Genomic DNA, 18,943 nt, shown 5'->3' on the forward strand with positions numbered 1-18,943 from the left:
CCAGAAATTAAAAGTTGAAAGAGAGTCAGAGCCAAGAAAGCCCTGTTTCCAGTCTTTGTGCTATGCTAAGCTAACCAGCTGCTGGCTGTAGCTACACATTTACCGTGTAGACGTGAAAGTAAGTAGTGAGGTATTGATTTCGTCTTCTAACTCTGAGCTAGAAAGCTTTCAAGTATAAACCTGGAGCCAGCGATTAGCCTAGCGTGGCACCATTGGAAGCGGGGAAGCAGCTAGCCTCTCCAAAGTACAAAAATCTGCCGTTCAGCACCTTGACCGCTCAAAAGTTAATGCATTATAGCCTGTTTCTTGAATCTGTTCAAAAAATGTGAATCTAATAATCATCAAGGTAGCTGTTTCCCCTGCTTTCAGTCTTTATGCATGCTAAGTTAATCACCTGCTGACATGAGAGCGGTATCAGTTTGCCCATCTAACTTTTCATCACCAATTTACTGACATTTCCAAAAAGTGTCACCTGATATTTTCACTTCACCTCACCCCACCATTACCTTCAGCTCGGGGATAAAATAAAACTAGTTTTACATTTTTTTCCCCTAAGATTTAAACAGTTTGCGAGCTGATGCATGTGGAAACTAAAGCTGACTCACGTCTAAAACGGAGAGAAAAGACAAAGGGTGTCAGGAGGAGTCTGCAGACGGGGTGGAGGGTCTGCTCTCGGATGGAGCAGACATAGCATCAGGCCACACAGAGGCCTCCTTGTCTGTAAACACAACCTGTTGCAACTCACTCAAGAGCATGCTATGCAGGGAATGCTAAAAGGATTAGCGTGTAGCCACTTGAGATAATGTGAAAAATGAGATGAAATGTGGTGGAGGGAGACACCAAAGAGTCAAGGCCAAGGCAGCGTCACAACACTCGACCATTAACCTCTAAGAAGATTATAGAACAACTTAGTCAAAGCGTTTTCTGTATGTTTTTATATTGATTAAAAACAAAACATTGCTCTATTTTTTTTAATTTAATGAAATATTAATGAATTGATAATTACCATGTATGCATCAGAACTCTCTGACTGCAACATGTATTATAACAAACTACTAATTTAGTGAAATCACTCAAACACACAACAAATAAACAATCTTCACACAAACATTTCTTTCTTTGTGTTTATTTTCTGTGTACATTATACACAAACTTCTTTGGAATAAAAATTAAATCTCTCATATATATCAAATAATGAAGAGATTCAGAATTTCATGGAGCCACTTTGCAAACATGCAACCAAATTTGACAGGGAGATATAAAACAAAACCAAAAACGAACAGTCCAGTTGAAGGAGTTTCAGGAGTGTTCCATGCTGATGATAAATACAGAAAAAAAACCACATCATAGCTGCAAGTAGTTGTGCTAATTTATCACATGTACAAATTTTCTTGCCCTTGGGTCCAGTAATACTCAGTCCAGAATGCCTCCCAGTCTAACCTCTACATACCTCGGCAGACCCCCAGTTCATATTTCAGTGGCTCCATCCAGGCCAAGTGATGGAAATGACCTTTCATGGAGATAAAGAGAGAATCACTGAAGGATGGATGAAGTGAGGTAGGATCTCTGGTTATCAGAGGAAGGAGGGCGGTTTCAGCCTCCCTTGGCTTGTTTTGATGGGAAACCGGCTGACTGAGCCAGCTGGGAAGGTTAAACATCTGTAAACTGCCAGATGGTAAAAGTGACATCCTAAAAATATTCACAGCAAAGGTCTGACAAATTGAGCTCTTTACTTTTCGAGGTGAATCTATTGTTTTATGAAATTTTCTTCATTTTTTTAAAACATGTTTTGAGAGAAATGGTCATATATTCAGTCCAGTTTTGCTCCCACCAGAATCTTTCCCTATTCATCATCTCTATAGCTTGCACAGCTGTGAGCTGTGAACGTGCATGAAGCATAAGCAGTAATGGTGATCAATAACTGTGTCGAACGTGATTATTGGTCAGTGTATTCTGTGTGAGTCTTTAGGGTTTGTAAAATGAGATGAAAGTGATGTAAATTACTTGCCAAGGCCTGGCTGCTTGTCTTCCACCGTGCAGGTGCTCCTTTGAATCTAGCTCAGTGTTACATGTTACATGAGATGAATCTCTGCAAAGAGTAAAAGCTATATCACTATCTTTCATTTCCTCTCTCTCTGTCCAGTTCAGTGCATTAACAACCCCACAGGGGCGCCTCGCATGTTTGTTCCAACGCCTGCGTTTAAGGAGTAAAAAAAAAAAAAAGCAACACACAAACTAAACTGGGACAGATCCGAATGAGGTACTCATGGTTCACTTCACACTCACACAACAGTTTTCCAGTTTAGAAAAAAACATAGCTTAGTGGTTTTCCATTTTAATTTAGTCATTGAGGGCGAGTGTAAACTGTGTCCACTGCGTCATGACTAACACACACTTATGTGCCTTGTGAGGGGTCACAGGAGCTGATTTCTGATCAGTTTTAAATCCAGTTCAGTCAATAACTGAAAAGAAGCTACAAATGGAGAGGACAGCAGAGTCCACAGCCAGACGCACACAAACACACACACACACACATACTAAAGGGAGAATAGTTCCATTCACCAGTAAGGTCTGTCTATACCCACAATACTTCCATAGGATCTATAAATACAATATATCAATTTGACAGGAGATAACGAGTAGCAGTTGTTGTCCGCTCATTCGAAGAAACAGTTTCTTTGGAGTCAGGGAAAGCAAGGGACTAAAGGTGATCATGTGCCATGGAAAGCTAACCCTACACACAGACATTAGCAGCTGAAGCAAACCCCAAGTCTGTCAATGACAATCATTCAAAAATTAAAAGAAAAATCATATTTTGCTATCAGATTTTCATTTTGTCTTGTTTTATCTTAGTTTGTAAGTCCGTGATGATTCAGTGCTTTGAGTTTTGGGTAAAGGTCTGCACAACCAAATGGTACACAAGGTGATTTCACTGTTCCTTCGCTCTGGGTAAGGACATACGAATCCCCTGGTTGTTACTATCATTAAAGAAACCTTCAGACTCTCTGCACTCCATGGCACATGGTTCTTTGTCCCTATGTTAAACAGTAGACTCTTTGGGTCCCTCTCGAGCAGCATTCTTACACCCATAAAGCCACTTGATGACCCGAGCGTTTCTCTCAATGATTGACACACCAGTAGGAAGCTGCTCAGCCAGCTCCTCCTGAAACAGCCCATCTCCTGAGTGCCGGGAGAACTCGCTGGGCTCTGAGCCGCCACAGCCGTCCCCGCCTACACTGCGGAGGGCCAATGACAGTGTGTCTATGGAGCTGGCGCCAGAGAGGAAATTCTCTCGACCCAGACGCTCTATCATGTCCATGTCCAGCCCGCAGAAGTCAAAGAAATGCTCCTGCTCTGATAATGCTATTGAGCAGCGCAGACGCAAGTCTGACTTAGAGCGCTGCAACTCCCCAAACCGCCTTCTGGGTGCTGATGGGGGTGACGCCCGCTTCCATGGGTCATTCTCATCCTCATGGTTACTTGATTGGTTGCCATTGGTGATACCATTGTTAACTTCGTCATTGGTACCATCTGTAAATCCATTCTTAGTCCTTTCAAGTGTACAGTTTAACCCAGGACTGGGGATAGACCCTGGGCTGCGTTCCTGGTCAGTTTTACTAGACCTCCTGCTCGCTGGTCCACCATCCATAGTGTCTTTGTCATTGGTCCAAGACATGCGGGAGTCTCCATCCCTTGATGGCGCTTTTTCTTCACCGATCACCATCTTCTGGATTCTGCCTTCACCTCCGCTACTCTTCTCCCTCATGGAGCCCTGGAAGAGGCGGCGGACAAAGCTGTAGCCCTTCACCTCCATGTTGTTGTTCTCTCCCACGGCTGCACCACTGGGGCTCTTGCACTCTTTCTTCTGCCTGTAAATGATGAGGGAGTCCGGCCTCAGCATGCGTTTGCCTGTGCTTCTTCTGAGTACAGGGGCACTGTGTGGTGCCACCAAGCTGCTATTTCCAGGAGTCCTGGGGTTGGGAGGCATTACATTGTTCACATTGCTCCTGTTATGCGCCTCAACGTCAACAGAAGTCCGTCTGTTCTCCTTCCGGGAGTCGTCATTTTCATTTTCATCTCTTGAGGTGAAGGAGCCAGAGAGTGTAGAGAAGGGAGTGTTGGATGAACGCCGTGGGGGAAGGTGAGGCGTCAGGCTACCGGGGGTGGAAACAGCTCGCCGGGGCCGTGGGGGTGGAGTAGCACAGGGCACCAGTACAGGCTCCTGTTTGGTGTTGATCACCTGCTGGCTCTTAACATATTTGGCTTTGTCTGCCTCAAGCCTCTCCACAGCACTGATTGAGCGACCATGACCTCCACCATCTATCTGCCTGCGTAGGTAGTCTGGACCCTTGTTGAGGAGCCTCAGCGGCGAGGGGGACCCAGCTGGCGTAAGGGGCTTCATGTTGATTCACTGAGCCGGGAAAGACATCAAAACTGCAGCCCCCAAATGACTGACAGCTTCCGGTGTCCCCCAGAGAGCAAATGTTGGCCCTGTGAAGATTTCAAACCTAGAGAGAGTGTCTGCAAAAGTTCCTAAGTGTAGGAAACTGAGGAGGCTCTCATTCCTGGTCTCTTGAATCCTCCTTGAAGGGTAATCGAAAGGTAGCAATTCACGAGACCACAGAGTCCGAGTTTGTTGTCGCGCTTTCTATAGATAGCTCACAGTCTCTTTGTTGGGCGTTGTTAGAGCCCAAACGAAGTGATATCTCTATCCAGTATTTATACAGGCATTTGGATAGGCAGGCAGGGCAGAGGGAAGTCCTTTTCTTGTCAGCCAAGAGCACTCCCAAATGAGACGCTCCCTGCCCACAGCACAGCAGAAATAGCAGGCAGGGTGCAGTTTGAAAGGGTTACTTTTTCCTCCCCCACTTTTTCTTCTCTCTTTCTGTCTCCCAATAACACCCTTCACTGTTGATCTTTTCAGTGACGGCTGCCTGGAGAAATTAGATATAATGGCCTCAAATATTTGCTTTGTGCAGGATGTCTGAGCGACGCCGGGTCAGGACTTTTATTGTTTGGCGCCCGTTGTGGTTGAGGTGACCTGAGGGTGGCCGGCACCAAGGCACTCAGGTCGTTGATGGAGGGATGGGGCAGATGCAGATCTTGCCCTTGTCCTCACCTCACCTGCTTGGACCCCTGGGAGACACAGAGAGAGAAGGAGTGGGTTTTAGTTGGAAGAGTTATTCTCCAGTGCAAGCAGCAGAGACCAGATGGCAGGAAAGACTGTGGTCCCATCAGCTCAGATTGTGCTTATTTAAAGCTGGAGGGAGTTACATGTCTGTTGCTGGCAGCTATGCAGAGCTGACACATGTAAACATTTCATGACCATCTGCCTTACACATTAAATACCATTAAGCATACTACTTTTAGACAAGTAGGTGACACTTCAATCTTAGTCACTGGTAAATAAAGGTTCATCTACAGGCTACGCTAACATGCTGCTACTGAGACGCAGAAGATATGTGAACACAAATATCACACATTTGAATTTACACACACATTCAGTTAATGTTTCCTGTGCAAGTATTTCCTTAACTTTTATCAGTAATCTATATTTTAAAATAACTGATGACACTATTGTGGTGTGTTCAGGCAAGTGGTGACAAAACAAGAGGCTACAAGTCATTTTTAAAGGAAGCAAACAAACAAACCGACACCAGACACTTGACGCACTACAACTCAAAGCTGAGCTCGCTTCAACTTTTCTCAGCACTCCAATGACTCGTCAACCATCTTTTCTGATCTAATCATCTCTTCCCCATAATTCCTGTTCTGTTCCGCCTGAAAAATTGAAGAAAGTTCTTCGCCAGTTCCCAGGCATATTTAACCCCAACCTTTTGTTTTTTTTATTATTAACAAAAAAAAATGCAGCCTGGCAGAGGGGGGCAGCTATTGCAGGAGTACCAGGTATGTAACGGACATTTTTAAATGCACAACGGCTATAAAGGATGGCAGTCTCCTTAAATGCTCTCAACTGATCACACAAGCCTGTGACGACAGAACTACGTCAGTGAGCAACAGATGGTGTTTTGTAGCTTCGTCGCTCGTAGTGTGAAAGCACAGTTACAGCATCCTGTAAGTGTTGGCTGAGAGATGAATGGATGCAACAAAGTCTGTTGTCCAAGCGCACGCTGATGTCTGCAAAAATCAGCTTTATGGACAGGAAGTGAATCAATTCTGTGTGGATTTTATTTTTTTTAAACCAATGTGGTGTCTATTCAACTCCTTTCTTCTATATTGTAGCACTGCTATGAACAAACTGTCTTGGCACCAGTTATTGTGTCTGTCACACTAATTCAAGGGGCGGAAATCTGTCAGAAAAATGCAATTTCTTCGATGGAGCAGTGTATCTGACCACTTTTAAGTTTAAAACAAACATCTGTACTGAAAACTAAACTGACACTGTTGCAATTTAAACACCATAAAGTGCCGCTTAGTTAAACCAATACACTTCTGAAGTAATAACTCTTTCATAGTCACAGTTAAACAGCTTGTTCTTCAAATTAACAAGCCACTAAAACAAGTTAAATGACACTTTAAACCGAACATAAGGCATGACTCTGTGAATTGGTGCCACTTTTAGTATTTATGATGTGTTCTGTGAAGAGAGACATTCCGTATATTTCATGTTTTCTTGCTCTATGAGGATTTGGGAGCGGGAAGTTGGGGGTAGGAGGCTGCACGTGTCTATAATGGGAATAGGCTCTACCCGAGGAGTATTTATAGTATGAAAACATCCCAGCACTGTTATCATGTGTCTATGTATGTATGCATGTATATGAGCATGCGGTCGTGGTTATATTTGTGTATATGCTCTAGATCTGCGCCTGAGCGTAAAAGCGTGTGTGTGTGTGTCAGCGCGAGGCAATAAGAGGTTTCCCTGTAAATGAAAGAGGGCTGTATGCTTGTAGCGGGGCTGCAGATATTAAAGCCTTTCTCTCACGCTGCACCTTTTCCATGTCCACAAAAAGAAGCAGTGACTTTGCACTGTGCAAACTGGGAAGACAAAGAACACATCTTGAGGCACAGGTGGAGCCTGTTTTTCATTCACCGCTCTTAAAAATGTATTAGGAGTCCATCTGGAGAGATAAATGCTCCTTGTGCTGTGCTAGACAGCAGGAGGGTGTTATATCGTTGTGCTTATTGTTCCCACACGTCCGCCTCAAGTGTTATCAAATGCTATTTTAACTTTTTCCTTCACATGAGGTAAAACAAAGAACAACCTCCTCTGGCAGGAAATAGGAGCCGTGTCTCAAGACAAACCATGTGACACCACTGATAGTGGCTTAACCCCAGCATTCCTGTCTCACATTAAAAAGCATTTTTGATTGTACGATAGTAATGCAAATAATAGTGTGACAGACTGACATGCGACAGAGGTCATGAGCCACATTCAAACTTAAAGACAACATGACTGTATGAACTTTACTGACACTTAAATCACATAAAACAGCTTGATATAGGTAAGACAAAAACGCTGGATTTAGTCTCTTGGTCACATTGCAAGACATATTTCCTTAAAACCATGAATATTCTGTCATTTAGGTGACACCATTTCACTCAGGCACCCTCAAATTTACGTTTAAGTGTAAGAATTAGAAGAATAACTTTCTCTTGCTTTAAGAAAATAAAGTTTAGGACACAATAACAAATTAAATCAATGGTTAAAAAGGAGAGCATGTAGTTTTTGCAGTAAAGTGTGCTACTATGAAGCTTAAGAAAAGTTATAAACCAAAAAATTCAAACTCATTTGTCGATAACAGCAGTGGGTTATTGAACATTAATTCCCTATCTTATTTGGCCCATTAATATTAAACAAATATTAATTACAAAACTAAACAGTTGCTACATTTTTCTTCTGGGTTTAATATGACTCTCTAGTCTGCAGCTACATGCTAAACTGAATTACTACCGACACATTAGAAGGTGACACATCACATTCATGTAACTCTCTACCTCGTTCAGTCCCCTCACAGAGGAGCTCTGGTCTGTCAAATGGTATGCCACTATAAATTCACTGAGGGAGGGGGGGGCAACAGCCAGATAGCTGTTTTTTCCAGATGTCGGGCTGTCAGAGGTCAGGAAAGTCCACCATTGTTGAGGTAGAATTCCGGGAAAAATGTCTCACAACAGGTGTGGAAGGGGAATAAAGGGTTTGTGTTGGGCATGAAAAAAGAAAAATGGGTAGAAAAATGCGGAGGAAGTGAGAAAGGTAGTCATGGTGTACGGGTATTTATTAGAACAACTTTCTTCCGGACCAATCTGCTTCCCATCTGAGGTTCAAAATGCTAATGCTATTGAAGCATTAAAGGGGATTATCACCACAGGAGCCGAAACAAAGTCATCCATCCTGATGTTGGCTTTCCATTGGGGGGGTGGGGAAAAGAATAGACAATTATATGAAGAATACAAGGGGCAATACCTATGGATACAGCAACTGTTAATCCCTACTGACCCAGCAGTCATAATACACAAGAATATGGGCGATATCTGTATTTGTCCTACGTCTAATGTGTTTGCTCGGCTCTGCTCTTCATGGTAGTGAGCATTCATTGAATCCGACATCCAGAGCTTGAAGGAAACCAGCTACTTTCAGAGGTTATCTCTTGCTCCAAGTGCTGTCTCGGGCGTCATATGACTAAATCTGAGTCACAGTGCTAAGCGACGGTTGTTTGGGACACAATGTCTTCGCGGGAAATGGTGCTAAAAATGGACAACAACTGACGAATTCCTCTAAACGTAAATTAATGATAGGCTAAAATAGGGCGAAGAAATGTGCATGATGAGAAGGTTTGAAAACACACTCGGCTGGGAACTGCAGGAGACCAACAGCCACCATTAGGTCCATTGACCATAATGAGCCAAATTAGTACCCAGTGTCTTCTCCCGTGATGGCCAGGTTTGTGAAAAGCGTGAGATGAATCTTTCTCCTGTTACGTGACCTCCTTCCTCTCTCGCTGTAGGTTGTCATTAACCTCTAAACTCTTTCTCATCTCCATAGTGACCCCTCCCCAACCTCCTGCCTCCTAATGCTACCTTACCTTGTGTCTTTCATTCCTGCACTCCTTCCCACTCTTCATCTCTCTACATCTCCTGTATATGCCACAGGGCCTCCAAACCCTCTCATTTCCCTCCCTACTCTCTCTTCCTGTATACACCCTGTGTATCTACTATGTCTCTGAATCTCTGTCTTTCTCCAAGGACAGAAAAAGAATGACAATTCTGCCTCAGAAACTGTATTTTTTTCAGAATTTTCTAAAATCTTTGCTTATTTCTTGAGAAATACTTCTTACCTCATCTGGACTCTAAACAATTCAAATGAAACCATCTGAAAAGAGAATTGGTGAAGCTGGTTGCAGTTTAGAGACTCAAGCAACCCGTGACAAAGGGCTGGGAGTTCGGCTATAAAAACCAAGCCATTAGTCCAGAATCTTATTGATCCTTCAAAAGAAACATCCTCTGTCATGCACAATTTTGTTTTTTAACCAATCAGCTAGTTACAATAAAAAAAAAGTTTATTTTCTTCTGTTTCCCCACATGCAAAAGTGTTGAGTGTGCTTTAAAAAAAACAGTTCCTACAAAGTGTTGCCGGAACATCTGAAGGCAACATCTTTAGAGTAGCTGCACTCAAACTCAGCCTTCGTGGCGAGGAGTGAGACACACGCAGTCGTTCAAAATGGGAAAACAGTGCAAACTGTCTGACACTCTCCCCTCAGCGACATTCATGTTGTTGCGCTTGGTTGTGCAAACCACCAAAGAGGTTCACCAGAGACGTCCTCACCTCTGCACACCGGGGCTATTTCTTTCTGTGAAGCCTATTGGTCTCCTCATACTTTCATGTGTATTACATGAGCCTTATTACAGGAAGTGTGCATGGTCAGTCTCTGGCTATTGTACATAACACGTAATAGACTGTACATGACCAAATGGATAGCTAGCAGATGTAGCCTACATGAATGAACAAAGAAACTAGTAAAACCTTCAGGTAAAGTGTTCTCTGGGACATGAATTGCCAACGATATGACCATGTCAGCATGTGACCCCTCTCTTACGCCTTCTCTCTCACTGTTCTTTAATAAAGGTCCTCTGTCAGTCTGTCTGTCTGCTTGCCCTCTCCCATCCTTTCCTGCCTCCCCCGTGTCCTCTCTGTGATGGCCCGGCCTGCAGGGGAGGCTTAACCAGGCGCCCCCATGCAGCTAAAGAGGAACCAGATGTTCTGTGTCATGCTACACCAAGATGCTCGGATAGCCCTGACACAGACCTGTCATGGGAAGGGACCCTGCACTTCAGTCTTCCCTTTTAATCAACAGCATTGTTTAGGCTACTTGCATTTGCACCACTGAGAAAAAGGTCATGTTTAGGTTTTGTTATCGATTATCCTGTCACATACACACATTTGACAGTGAAAAAGTGAAGTTCTGCTTATTTTCGTGATGTGAAAGCGGTACCCCAGAAATAAACACCAAAAAAATCCAGGAAGTGTTTGTTTGCTTCCAGAGAGCCCACAGGAGAACAACTTCATCTGGGCTCTCTGGGCGGATCCAAAGAAAAACCAGCTGGCCTGGGATCAGAGGGTTAAAGGAAGTTCCGCTGTGAAATATGTATTCAGTGAGGTAAACACAATATAAGAGGTTAATAAATTCACAAGGACCACCTTTGAAGCTCTTGGGAAATGAATTCAGCACGCTTACCTGTCAAATTAATCTTTGGACAGATGAGAGGCATCTGCTGCTGACAAGGAACCAACTGGCCATCTCTAATGTCCTTCCTCTGTTTCTGCGTCGTCTTGCATTTTTCACTTTCTTTATCCTAACACCTGGCACTGCTCTTTGGGATGACACAGACTAACGATCGTCACTAATGGACTGAAAAGTCTGAATGTTCAAACGTTAACCGAAACTCATTCAAAGAAGCCTTTATGTCATGACGCGGCATCTGTGCACACCGACTCTCTACAGTGTGAATATAAATAGGTGCGTGGCCGCTAATGAGCCACGATTCATGATGTCGTCTGGTTCGGTCATTAACCAGCGCTACAGACGCAGACCTGAAGAAGTCTGTGATGAGGCAGGGCAAAGACAAGGAGGCGTCGTCTTCTATTATCCACACAAAGGGACATACCGGCTCTTCTTTGCATTACTAATGAACCAAAACAATGGTTCTCCTCCAGGTCTTCAGATGCATGTTGACCTGGTCGCCCTGCCTCATTAGTCAGAGAGGGAAAGGGACAAATAACAACATGGTGACAATAAAATGTAAGAGATGGGGCCAGGGGACACATTGGCTACTGTCCCCTAAAAGACAAAGCCTGGTAGCCAATTGTAAATCCTATCACCATTGTGAGGCCTTGAGCGCTATTAGCTGCTTGATCTACGGTCAGAGGCAACCAAGGGGCTTTCTCCACATTCATGTGGAACAGCAGTAGGCCACCTGGGACGAGTTTAGGAACCCCCAACCTGAATAGACCTCCTCCCAAACCGTAAAATGGACAAGATGGGCCCTTAACTCAGTGATGATTTGCTTTAAATGACAAAGGAGCTGCAGCACTGAGACAGCTGAGCTGTGAAGCCACAAACCAAAGAAGGCAGGTCTGCAGACTCTGAGATGCCAGTGATATACACTATATATACTACGTTTTAAATAATTTTCCAAAAATAAATAATAATAATTAAAACAATTATCACCATCATATTTCATGGACAGCTTTAACATGTGATACAGTCACCGTATGAAAGCCATTACACTGTAAGTCAGGCCTTTATGAACACTGTAACACCCATGCAGAGCTAACACAGATAACGTCTGCTGAGATAACGTGTTCACGTTTATTCTTGCTTCCATCAACGGATTGGGTAAGTTCCCTCTTAGCTGAGGGGCCTGGAAGACTGCTGAGACTGTTGATAATTAAACAGCTCTGACCTGTAAAGTTTTATGAGTCACTATTTAGTTTTTCATGGTCGACTGTACTCAAGCTTTGCTCATGAAAGTCTGGACAAAATCTGCCCATAATTTCACTTGAAAATGTATCTTAAATTCAGACTTAGATAATGAGCCTAATGAGCAGACTCATTATCATGGGAAGTTTCAGCTCAACGCTGAATTAATTGACCTAAAAGTCACCCAGATCATCTCTACACCAGATGCAGCATGCCAGGAAACTTAATAATCCACACTACAGCACAGAGACACCTGAACCTGCCTCCCAGTTCAGGAATGTAAGGCCCAGCTGCGATGCCTCACTGTCGATGAGGGCGAACTCGTGCGCTTACAAGGAGATGACGTAAACCTGGATCCTCACGTAAAAACTGCACAGAAAATGTATTGAAACACCAAACACCCGGACAATGCAGCCAAGGATTCACAAAGACACTGGGGGAAGATAACTTGTATGTGTGTGTTTGTTTGTGCAGTGGCGCTTACATCTGCCATTTTGCTGATTGGTTAATATTGGTGCAGTATAAATAAAGTGCATTATTCTTATCTTAATCTTATTAGACTAATATTGAGCAACATGCCTTAATAAGGTCTGAGTTTTTGAAGATGCACTGATCCGTGAGCTTGAATCTATCAAACAATAAAGAAATGTGTCCTCACGGCAGCTCGCAAAGCTGCTGACTCAACAAATATGCCAAAAAGGTTTCTAGTCAGGTGACTACACCAAACACACATTAGTGTCTCTTCTGGATGAGCATGGCTGACTACTCACACACATAAATGACACAAAAACAATGTTTTGATGGAGTTTATTTGATTGACAGACAGAATAGAAATGATAATAATCGTGTGAATCGTGTGAAAAATGTAATTTTTGGTGCCAAAAATGAACAGGTTCTGACTTCTCAAGTGTGAATTTTTGTTTTTCTCAGTCCTCTATTGGTTACTGTTGGTCGGACATAATAAGCCATGTGGAGACGTCGACTCAGGCCCATTTTTCACTAGTTTATGACATTTTAAAGACCAAACAGCTGATTAGTTCATCAAGAAAAAAAATAATCTCAGTCATTGTAGCCCTACGGTACATTCCCCTAACCCTAACCCATAACCCTTTTAAAGTTTTAGACCTGATGCCTCTTGCTCTTTTTTTGAACTCATGTGCTTCACAGGTGCTTCTTTGTCATGTCACATGACCTGCAATTCCAACAGTGGCCACTTGGGAAAAAAAACCTACAGCGCTGTTCCTTAAGCTTGATAAAAGACAATAACAGTAAAACAAATTGAGTTTTTCAGTTAAATTGATGAATTGATCGGCCAAAAAAAAAAAAACTTTGGTTGAGTGCAACCAAAGTGTGCGCTGTGTCATGACTGTTTGTGTGGGAGAAGAGTAACAGAGGGTGTGTGCAGGAGAGAGTGGAGTTTGTATACCAAGCACTCAGATCTGGGCTACATTAAGTAGACATCCCAGCTCTGGACAGCACTGTTTAGTTAATTATGACCACCGCTGCTGCTCCCTCCACATGCCAGCCTGGCTTATGTGGCCAGCAGTACAAACCGCCGTGACCTACTGTGTGCAGCACAGCCCTGGACTGGGAATGCACTTTGCAACTCAGGGTAACACAGATCTCCCCAAAAAAGCCTGCCCTCAGGATGTTTGTACTGTACGGTGCATAGGCAGAAATCTGGGCACATCCCTCAGTCTCCCAGAGTCTTAAATTATGAAGGCCCGTTCCCACACTGTGAACCCTCATTAAGCTCTCAGCTGGTGAGACGGCACTGAAAGACAGCACTGTCTGGCGAGCTGCCAGATGTTTTATTTCACCAAGTCGGCACATTTTTCACTCTGCCAGGCATATGTCTGCTTCAACAATGCTGTAAAAGACGCTTCGGTGGATGGTGGCTGTTAGAGTTGCAAAGAGCAACTAAAATGTCAAAAGATGGTTAGCGCTGGTGTTAAATCACACACCTGTGTACCTGCTTTTGAGCTGACTGAAACGTCTTAACACCAATAGCAATAAAAAGCCACCCTACAGTGCTGGATAGAAGAAATGCATACACGTGGAGAGGAGACTTGGGTGATACTCAGCACTTAGAAAGCAGGTGAGCAGAAAACAACTCAATGCACAACTCCCAGAAAGACTAAAAAGAAATGAGCGCAACATCTGCGTAACCCCACCCACTTTTCACACAGACACACCGGGTTGCCAAAAGGACATTCACACAACATTTGCAGAATTATTCTAAACACATGTTGCTGATGCTAGCAGTAAAAGCTTAGCACCAACTTGCGAGGACTGTGACAGGGCTGTTTGGGGTGGGTTCGGGCTTAAAGCTGCTCCAGCTGTGCTGTGTCCCCAAACACTGGGTCATCTGTGACTGCAGTGCCAGACCCCATCCAACCCCTCCCCTCCGGTGTTACTCCATGAGCTCCACCACTTTAAATGTGCCGGCATTGATTTGCTATCTGCACAGCTGAACACTGTTTGACCAGGTTCATAGAGTGCAACTCCTGATGAGAAAAAATGCTCCACTAACATATGCAAATGCAGGATGCATCATCCAATCCTGTTTTTCGAGCACACCTCATTAATTTTATTGAAAGTTGTAAGATAAAGTAATAAATTCTGATTGGAGCAGAAAAAGAAATCAGTGATACCTTTTCTTTGTCGACTTCAAACATGTTCATGTAGGATCCCACTGGTCATAGTGAAAGCTGATTCAGAAAGTCGGCTGTCAGGGCCTTAAATCCAACATTAATCCTGCGCAGCCTCCCCAAAACAAAACCTCAAACAAGCATGACTCCTCCAACAGGAACAGAATCACCACCGGTCTCTCACACAAAGACCCTCAACTGAGCTCTTCTGTTTTTCCTCGCTGCCATCTACGCTTAGCTGTTAACCTCCGCTGAACCTGCCAGCTGTCCTCTCTCATTACTGATCGACCGACCTGCTTCCCAGCAAACAGCCCCCCGAGTGCCACGGAAAAAGACCCCTTCGTCTGCGTCTCCTCCCTCGCTCCTGTCAGAATCAGAAAACATCTGGAGGAGCCGGAAGAGTCTGTGGGAGCGCCGTCGATGGTCCCCTCCTGCGTCGGAGGGAGCGTCCAGGCCTGTGTCGTCTTCCTCATGGATGAGCGGACGCGGCGCGGCACAGTTGAGCGTGATGGGATGTGGCAGAGCTACAGAGGCGCCCGGTCGGACTGTGAACAATTACGGGGATGTGAGAGCGACGGAGAGAAGGGCTGCTCTCACAGCTGTCACCCACACACAGGGGACCGTCAGGAGATGGAGATCTGTCAGATCACGTTTCACCATTTCGCTGCTTACAATTAATTATGGATTGAGTTATGAGCCCACAGAGACGGGAGTGATGTAAGAGCCGAAACTTCAGGCCTGAGAGAATTTCAAGACTGATTATGATAACGATCATATCAGCTGTGGTGCCAAAGTTGGATGCAAACATTTGGTGCAAATTTAGATTCCTGCTTGCAAGCTCAAACACACTCAAAGACATTCCTCGAGAGTGCAGCATCATAAATCTTTACGAGACAGGCCAACAAGTAAAGGTTTCGCTCCAAAAAACTACACGTGTAGGCGCATCCATTTAGAAAAATATGCCTGCTCATGAAATTATCACTTCAATGAGTATGATTCTACTCTGGTGTTTACAAAGCAGGAGAAATTCTAGCTTGGAACATAGATGGTAGGTTTTACTTCTGGTTTCACCCAGCAATCCTTTGCACGAGTGGGTATTACTCTATCATAAGGTGCCTGCCTGAAAGTGTTGTTCTTTTTTTTCTGCTGGATGTAACTGAGGAGCTGTGACTTTTTCAACGACTTCTTCCTCTTTTTGAAACAGTTCTTCCTGAAAACGGCAGACGAGGAAGTTCCCAGAGACCGTTGGCACAATGGGCCGAACAAAGCAACAAGGAGCGATAAAGCTAAATTATAAGCGGTTTGTTTGAAGTCTCACACACCGTTGAGAACGTCAAATGTCTAAAACCAGCTGCTGTTCAGCGACACATACACACACACACACTCCTTTAAAAACAGCGCCGGGGGGGAAGATGATGTCATTAGCAGGGTACGTTTTCCCCTCTAATTAGAAACTCGAGCTTGCCGCCATAACTTGGGGGTCTTTACATGCAACCACGCGACAACGCGGGGATTAAACAGCGCAAATGTTTGACATCCCTCTTAAAATGTGACGTTTTCAAGGCTGCGCTCTGCAGAGAGGAAAGCCATGCCTTGAATGTGGCTGTGGGTAGGGCTGAACTTTAAGTGATAAGAAACACATGAGCGACCCATTGTGAACTAAAACCATGAAATACCCTGCGGCTTCCGCTCGTTCTCCGCAGTCAGCACTGATGTGGTTCAAGCCAATCAGATTATACACTTGTAAGGCCTCAAGAAAAAGAAAAATCCTGGTGTGCCCTTATACCTCATTATATGTTCAACTGTTTGACCTGTGCAAGATCATGCCGAGCTTCTGCTTCGAAGGCTGTAATGTGGTGAGCATGTGAATATTTACTATATGTGTGACTTTTCTCCAAAGTCATGAAGTCAACACGATTCTGCAGGCTTTCTCAAGTGTTGCACCACCAGCGCCATCATCATCAATATCCCTGCCGGTGCTATGAGCGGAGCTGAATTACATTTCATTTAGTCACATTAATGATGTCAGACCTCCTGTCAACACCCCAGACGGAGACTGCAACGAGCAGCTCTGCGCCCGCTGCCCGAGGGCTCTCTGCTCTGCAAGGGGAGGAAGTCTTCTCGTCTGCTCCGCTGGGATCAGCATCAAACACAGATGCAGCCGTATTACAGCTGGAAAATTAGCGCACTGCCACATGAATCGGGGGAGAAAAACGGAGACGGTTTACGACCGCTCCACGCGGTAATTTTGCAGGTAGGTGTTCAGCCAGAGAGTTGTTTGTATCCTGCGTTTAAAGTATGAAAGATTGATGTCGACTGGAGGTGTTTATGATCTATGAGTCATTTGTAGCTCTCAGACAGCGATGCCCGCCAGGTCGGAGCACAAGCTTAAACTTTCTAGAAAAACAAAAGCTGAACCATGGACAGGTAGGGAGGAGCCTGAACTCACCTCCTACGAATCCATGATACGTCATGTGCGACCTGAGTTCATTTTTAACATGTGGCTTGAGGGTGATTACACACAAACTATGACGAAATCAATTATCTGATCTTAGATCAGTTCATTTTTAAGCCAAAAGGAACAAGAACTGCTTAAAGTGCAGAGAAAAATATGAATTTGAGCCACTGAATGCACTTTTATTTTATCAGTCACATTTATTTTGATTATCATCGTCCCGTGCAGGGAACTGAAAGATCATCCTCTCCCTCTGGAAAGGTAAGCTTCATCGCTGCCAGCTCACGATCTGCATCAAAGCGCATGAATTAAACCTCCTGCTGCTGCGCACGCGGGCCAAACCAGCACATGCTCACCTATGAATCTCAGGGTGTCGCTGTTTAGAGGAACTGTGTGGTCTGTTTAGTCTGGCTCCTACGTTGTTTATGCTCCTGACCCCACACTGATCAAACCAACTCAGGACGCCTGAGCCTTAAACATACCAGCAGAGAGTGAGGTAAGGGGTTGCAGGGGGGAGAGGTGGGTCAAGGTGGGGCTGACCCTGAGGCCATGTGATTGTCTCCTCAGAGGAGACAGTCTTTACAGTTTTAGAGTGGGTGTGTTGCATAATGACCCCTCAGGTGCCCAGCTTACTTTTGTTCTTTTGTAAGTTCTCAGGTGACGCTGTTTCAGACTTCATAATGAGTACAACTGAGTACAAAACGAGATGTGTGTTTTTCCTAAATTAACTCATTGGTAGGAAAATGCTTAATTTAGTTTAAGATCACAAAACTTTTCCTCCCTGATTAGATGTTTGGAAGCCAGAGCCTCATTTGAGCCGTTCCCCTGATTTCATCCAGATGTAAATATTTAGCGCAGAGCCGAGTTAAGATGGAATAAACCTGCTGCGCCGGGTCAGCTGTGTCTGCTTTAATCAGAGCGCAGTGGTCAGTCATCTCTCTCTCTCTAACCCTCTCCATACCATGCAGCTATTACTGACTGGACTTCAAGGCTGAGTTAAACCAGGGAGTCCACGTATAGGTTTACATGGCAGACGATGAATTGCTGCACTTCTCAAAAATAATACTGAAAACTGTTTCAGGTGGATCCATAAACCTTGACTGCTGTTTGTAGATTATCCAGCCACAAAAAGCCTTACATCCATCACAGCCCTGCTGCTAGGGAGAATTTGCCTCATAGGGCATCGGCCATAAACACACCATAAAGATCTCAGGCATGACTGTTAAGAAGACAAACTGAAGTGATCCTGTAGTAAATTTTAAAAGAGCAGACACGTGTGCTTATGTTACGGTGGTCCAGTTTCGGATTTAACTCGTTTTTAATAACAGTAATGTGATTTTAAATCAGGTTGTGTGGTAAAAAAAAAAAAAAAAAAAAATCACCGGTTAGTGCCTCAGTGCATTATGTGATCTTTTTTAGTTGCCAGGCTGCTGATTATTTGTCAAGAAGGACGAAAAAATTCAACCACACAAGTCAGACAAGATTCAGTTAATGCGCAATCAGTCGAAGCCAATCTCACACTCATGTAGCTAAAAATAGTGCTGCCACACACTGAAAACATTGTGGAAGGAGAAGTGAAAAAGATGCATGCGGGATCACCGATCAGAAGAATCGATTCATACCCGAATCCACCCTGATCGGTACCGGAAAACTTCACAAAATAAACCCACTCCACTCACGCATCTGCTCATTAAACATGAAAATCAGCTCCTGGCTCACCTCGTCCGCTCAGTTTATCCACTCTTGCTGTGTTTGAAATCCTGGGGAGGTGCGGAGGTCCTCTCTGTGACACACGGTCTGCTTCAGCGTGGCGCTGCGCTCTGCGCTCTGCGCGGACTGCTGGCACACTGACGGACCGCTGCACGGCAGCAGCGCGATAAAGAGGGAGTCCCGAGCTCCCC

At 44.4% G+C, this 18,943-nt stretch overlaps 1 protein-coding gene across 1 annotated transcript; it reads right to left on the reverse strand.

Annotated features, from left to right (window-relative positions):
• Nucleotides 1-2,235: 2,235 nt before the first annotated feature.
• On the reverse strand, nucleotides 2,236-18,883 carry fam110d (family with sequence similarity 110 member D). The gene is made up of 2 exons (XM_041942964.1): nucleotides 18,762-18,883; nucleotides 2,236-5,136 (listed from the first exon to the last, which is right to left on the reverse strand). The coding sequence occupies exon 2, from the start codon at nucleotides 4,400-4,402 to the stop codon at nucleotides 3,041-3,043; it is 1,362 nt and encodes a 453-aa protein (XP_041798898.1). The 5' UTR covers nucleotides 4,403-5,136; nucleotides 18,762-18,883; the 3' UTR covers nucleotides 2,236-3,040.
• Between the last annotated feature and the right edge of the window lie 60 nt (nucleotides 18,884-18,943).

The sequence above is a fragment of the Chelmon rostratus genome, chromosome 8 (assembly GCF_017976325.1).
Source record: "Chelmon rostratus isolate fCheRos1 chromosome 8, fCheRos1.pri, whole genome shotgun sequence".
In the NCBI taxonomy this organism is placed as follows: Eukaryota; Metazoa; Chordata; class Actinopteri; order Chaetodontiformes; family Chaetodontidae; genus Chelmon; species Chelmon rostratus.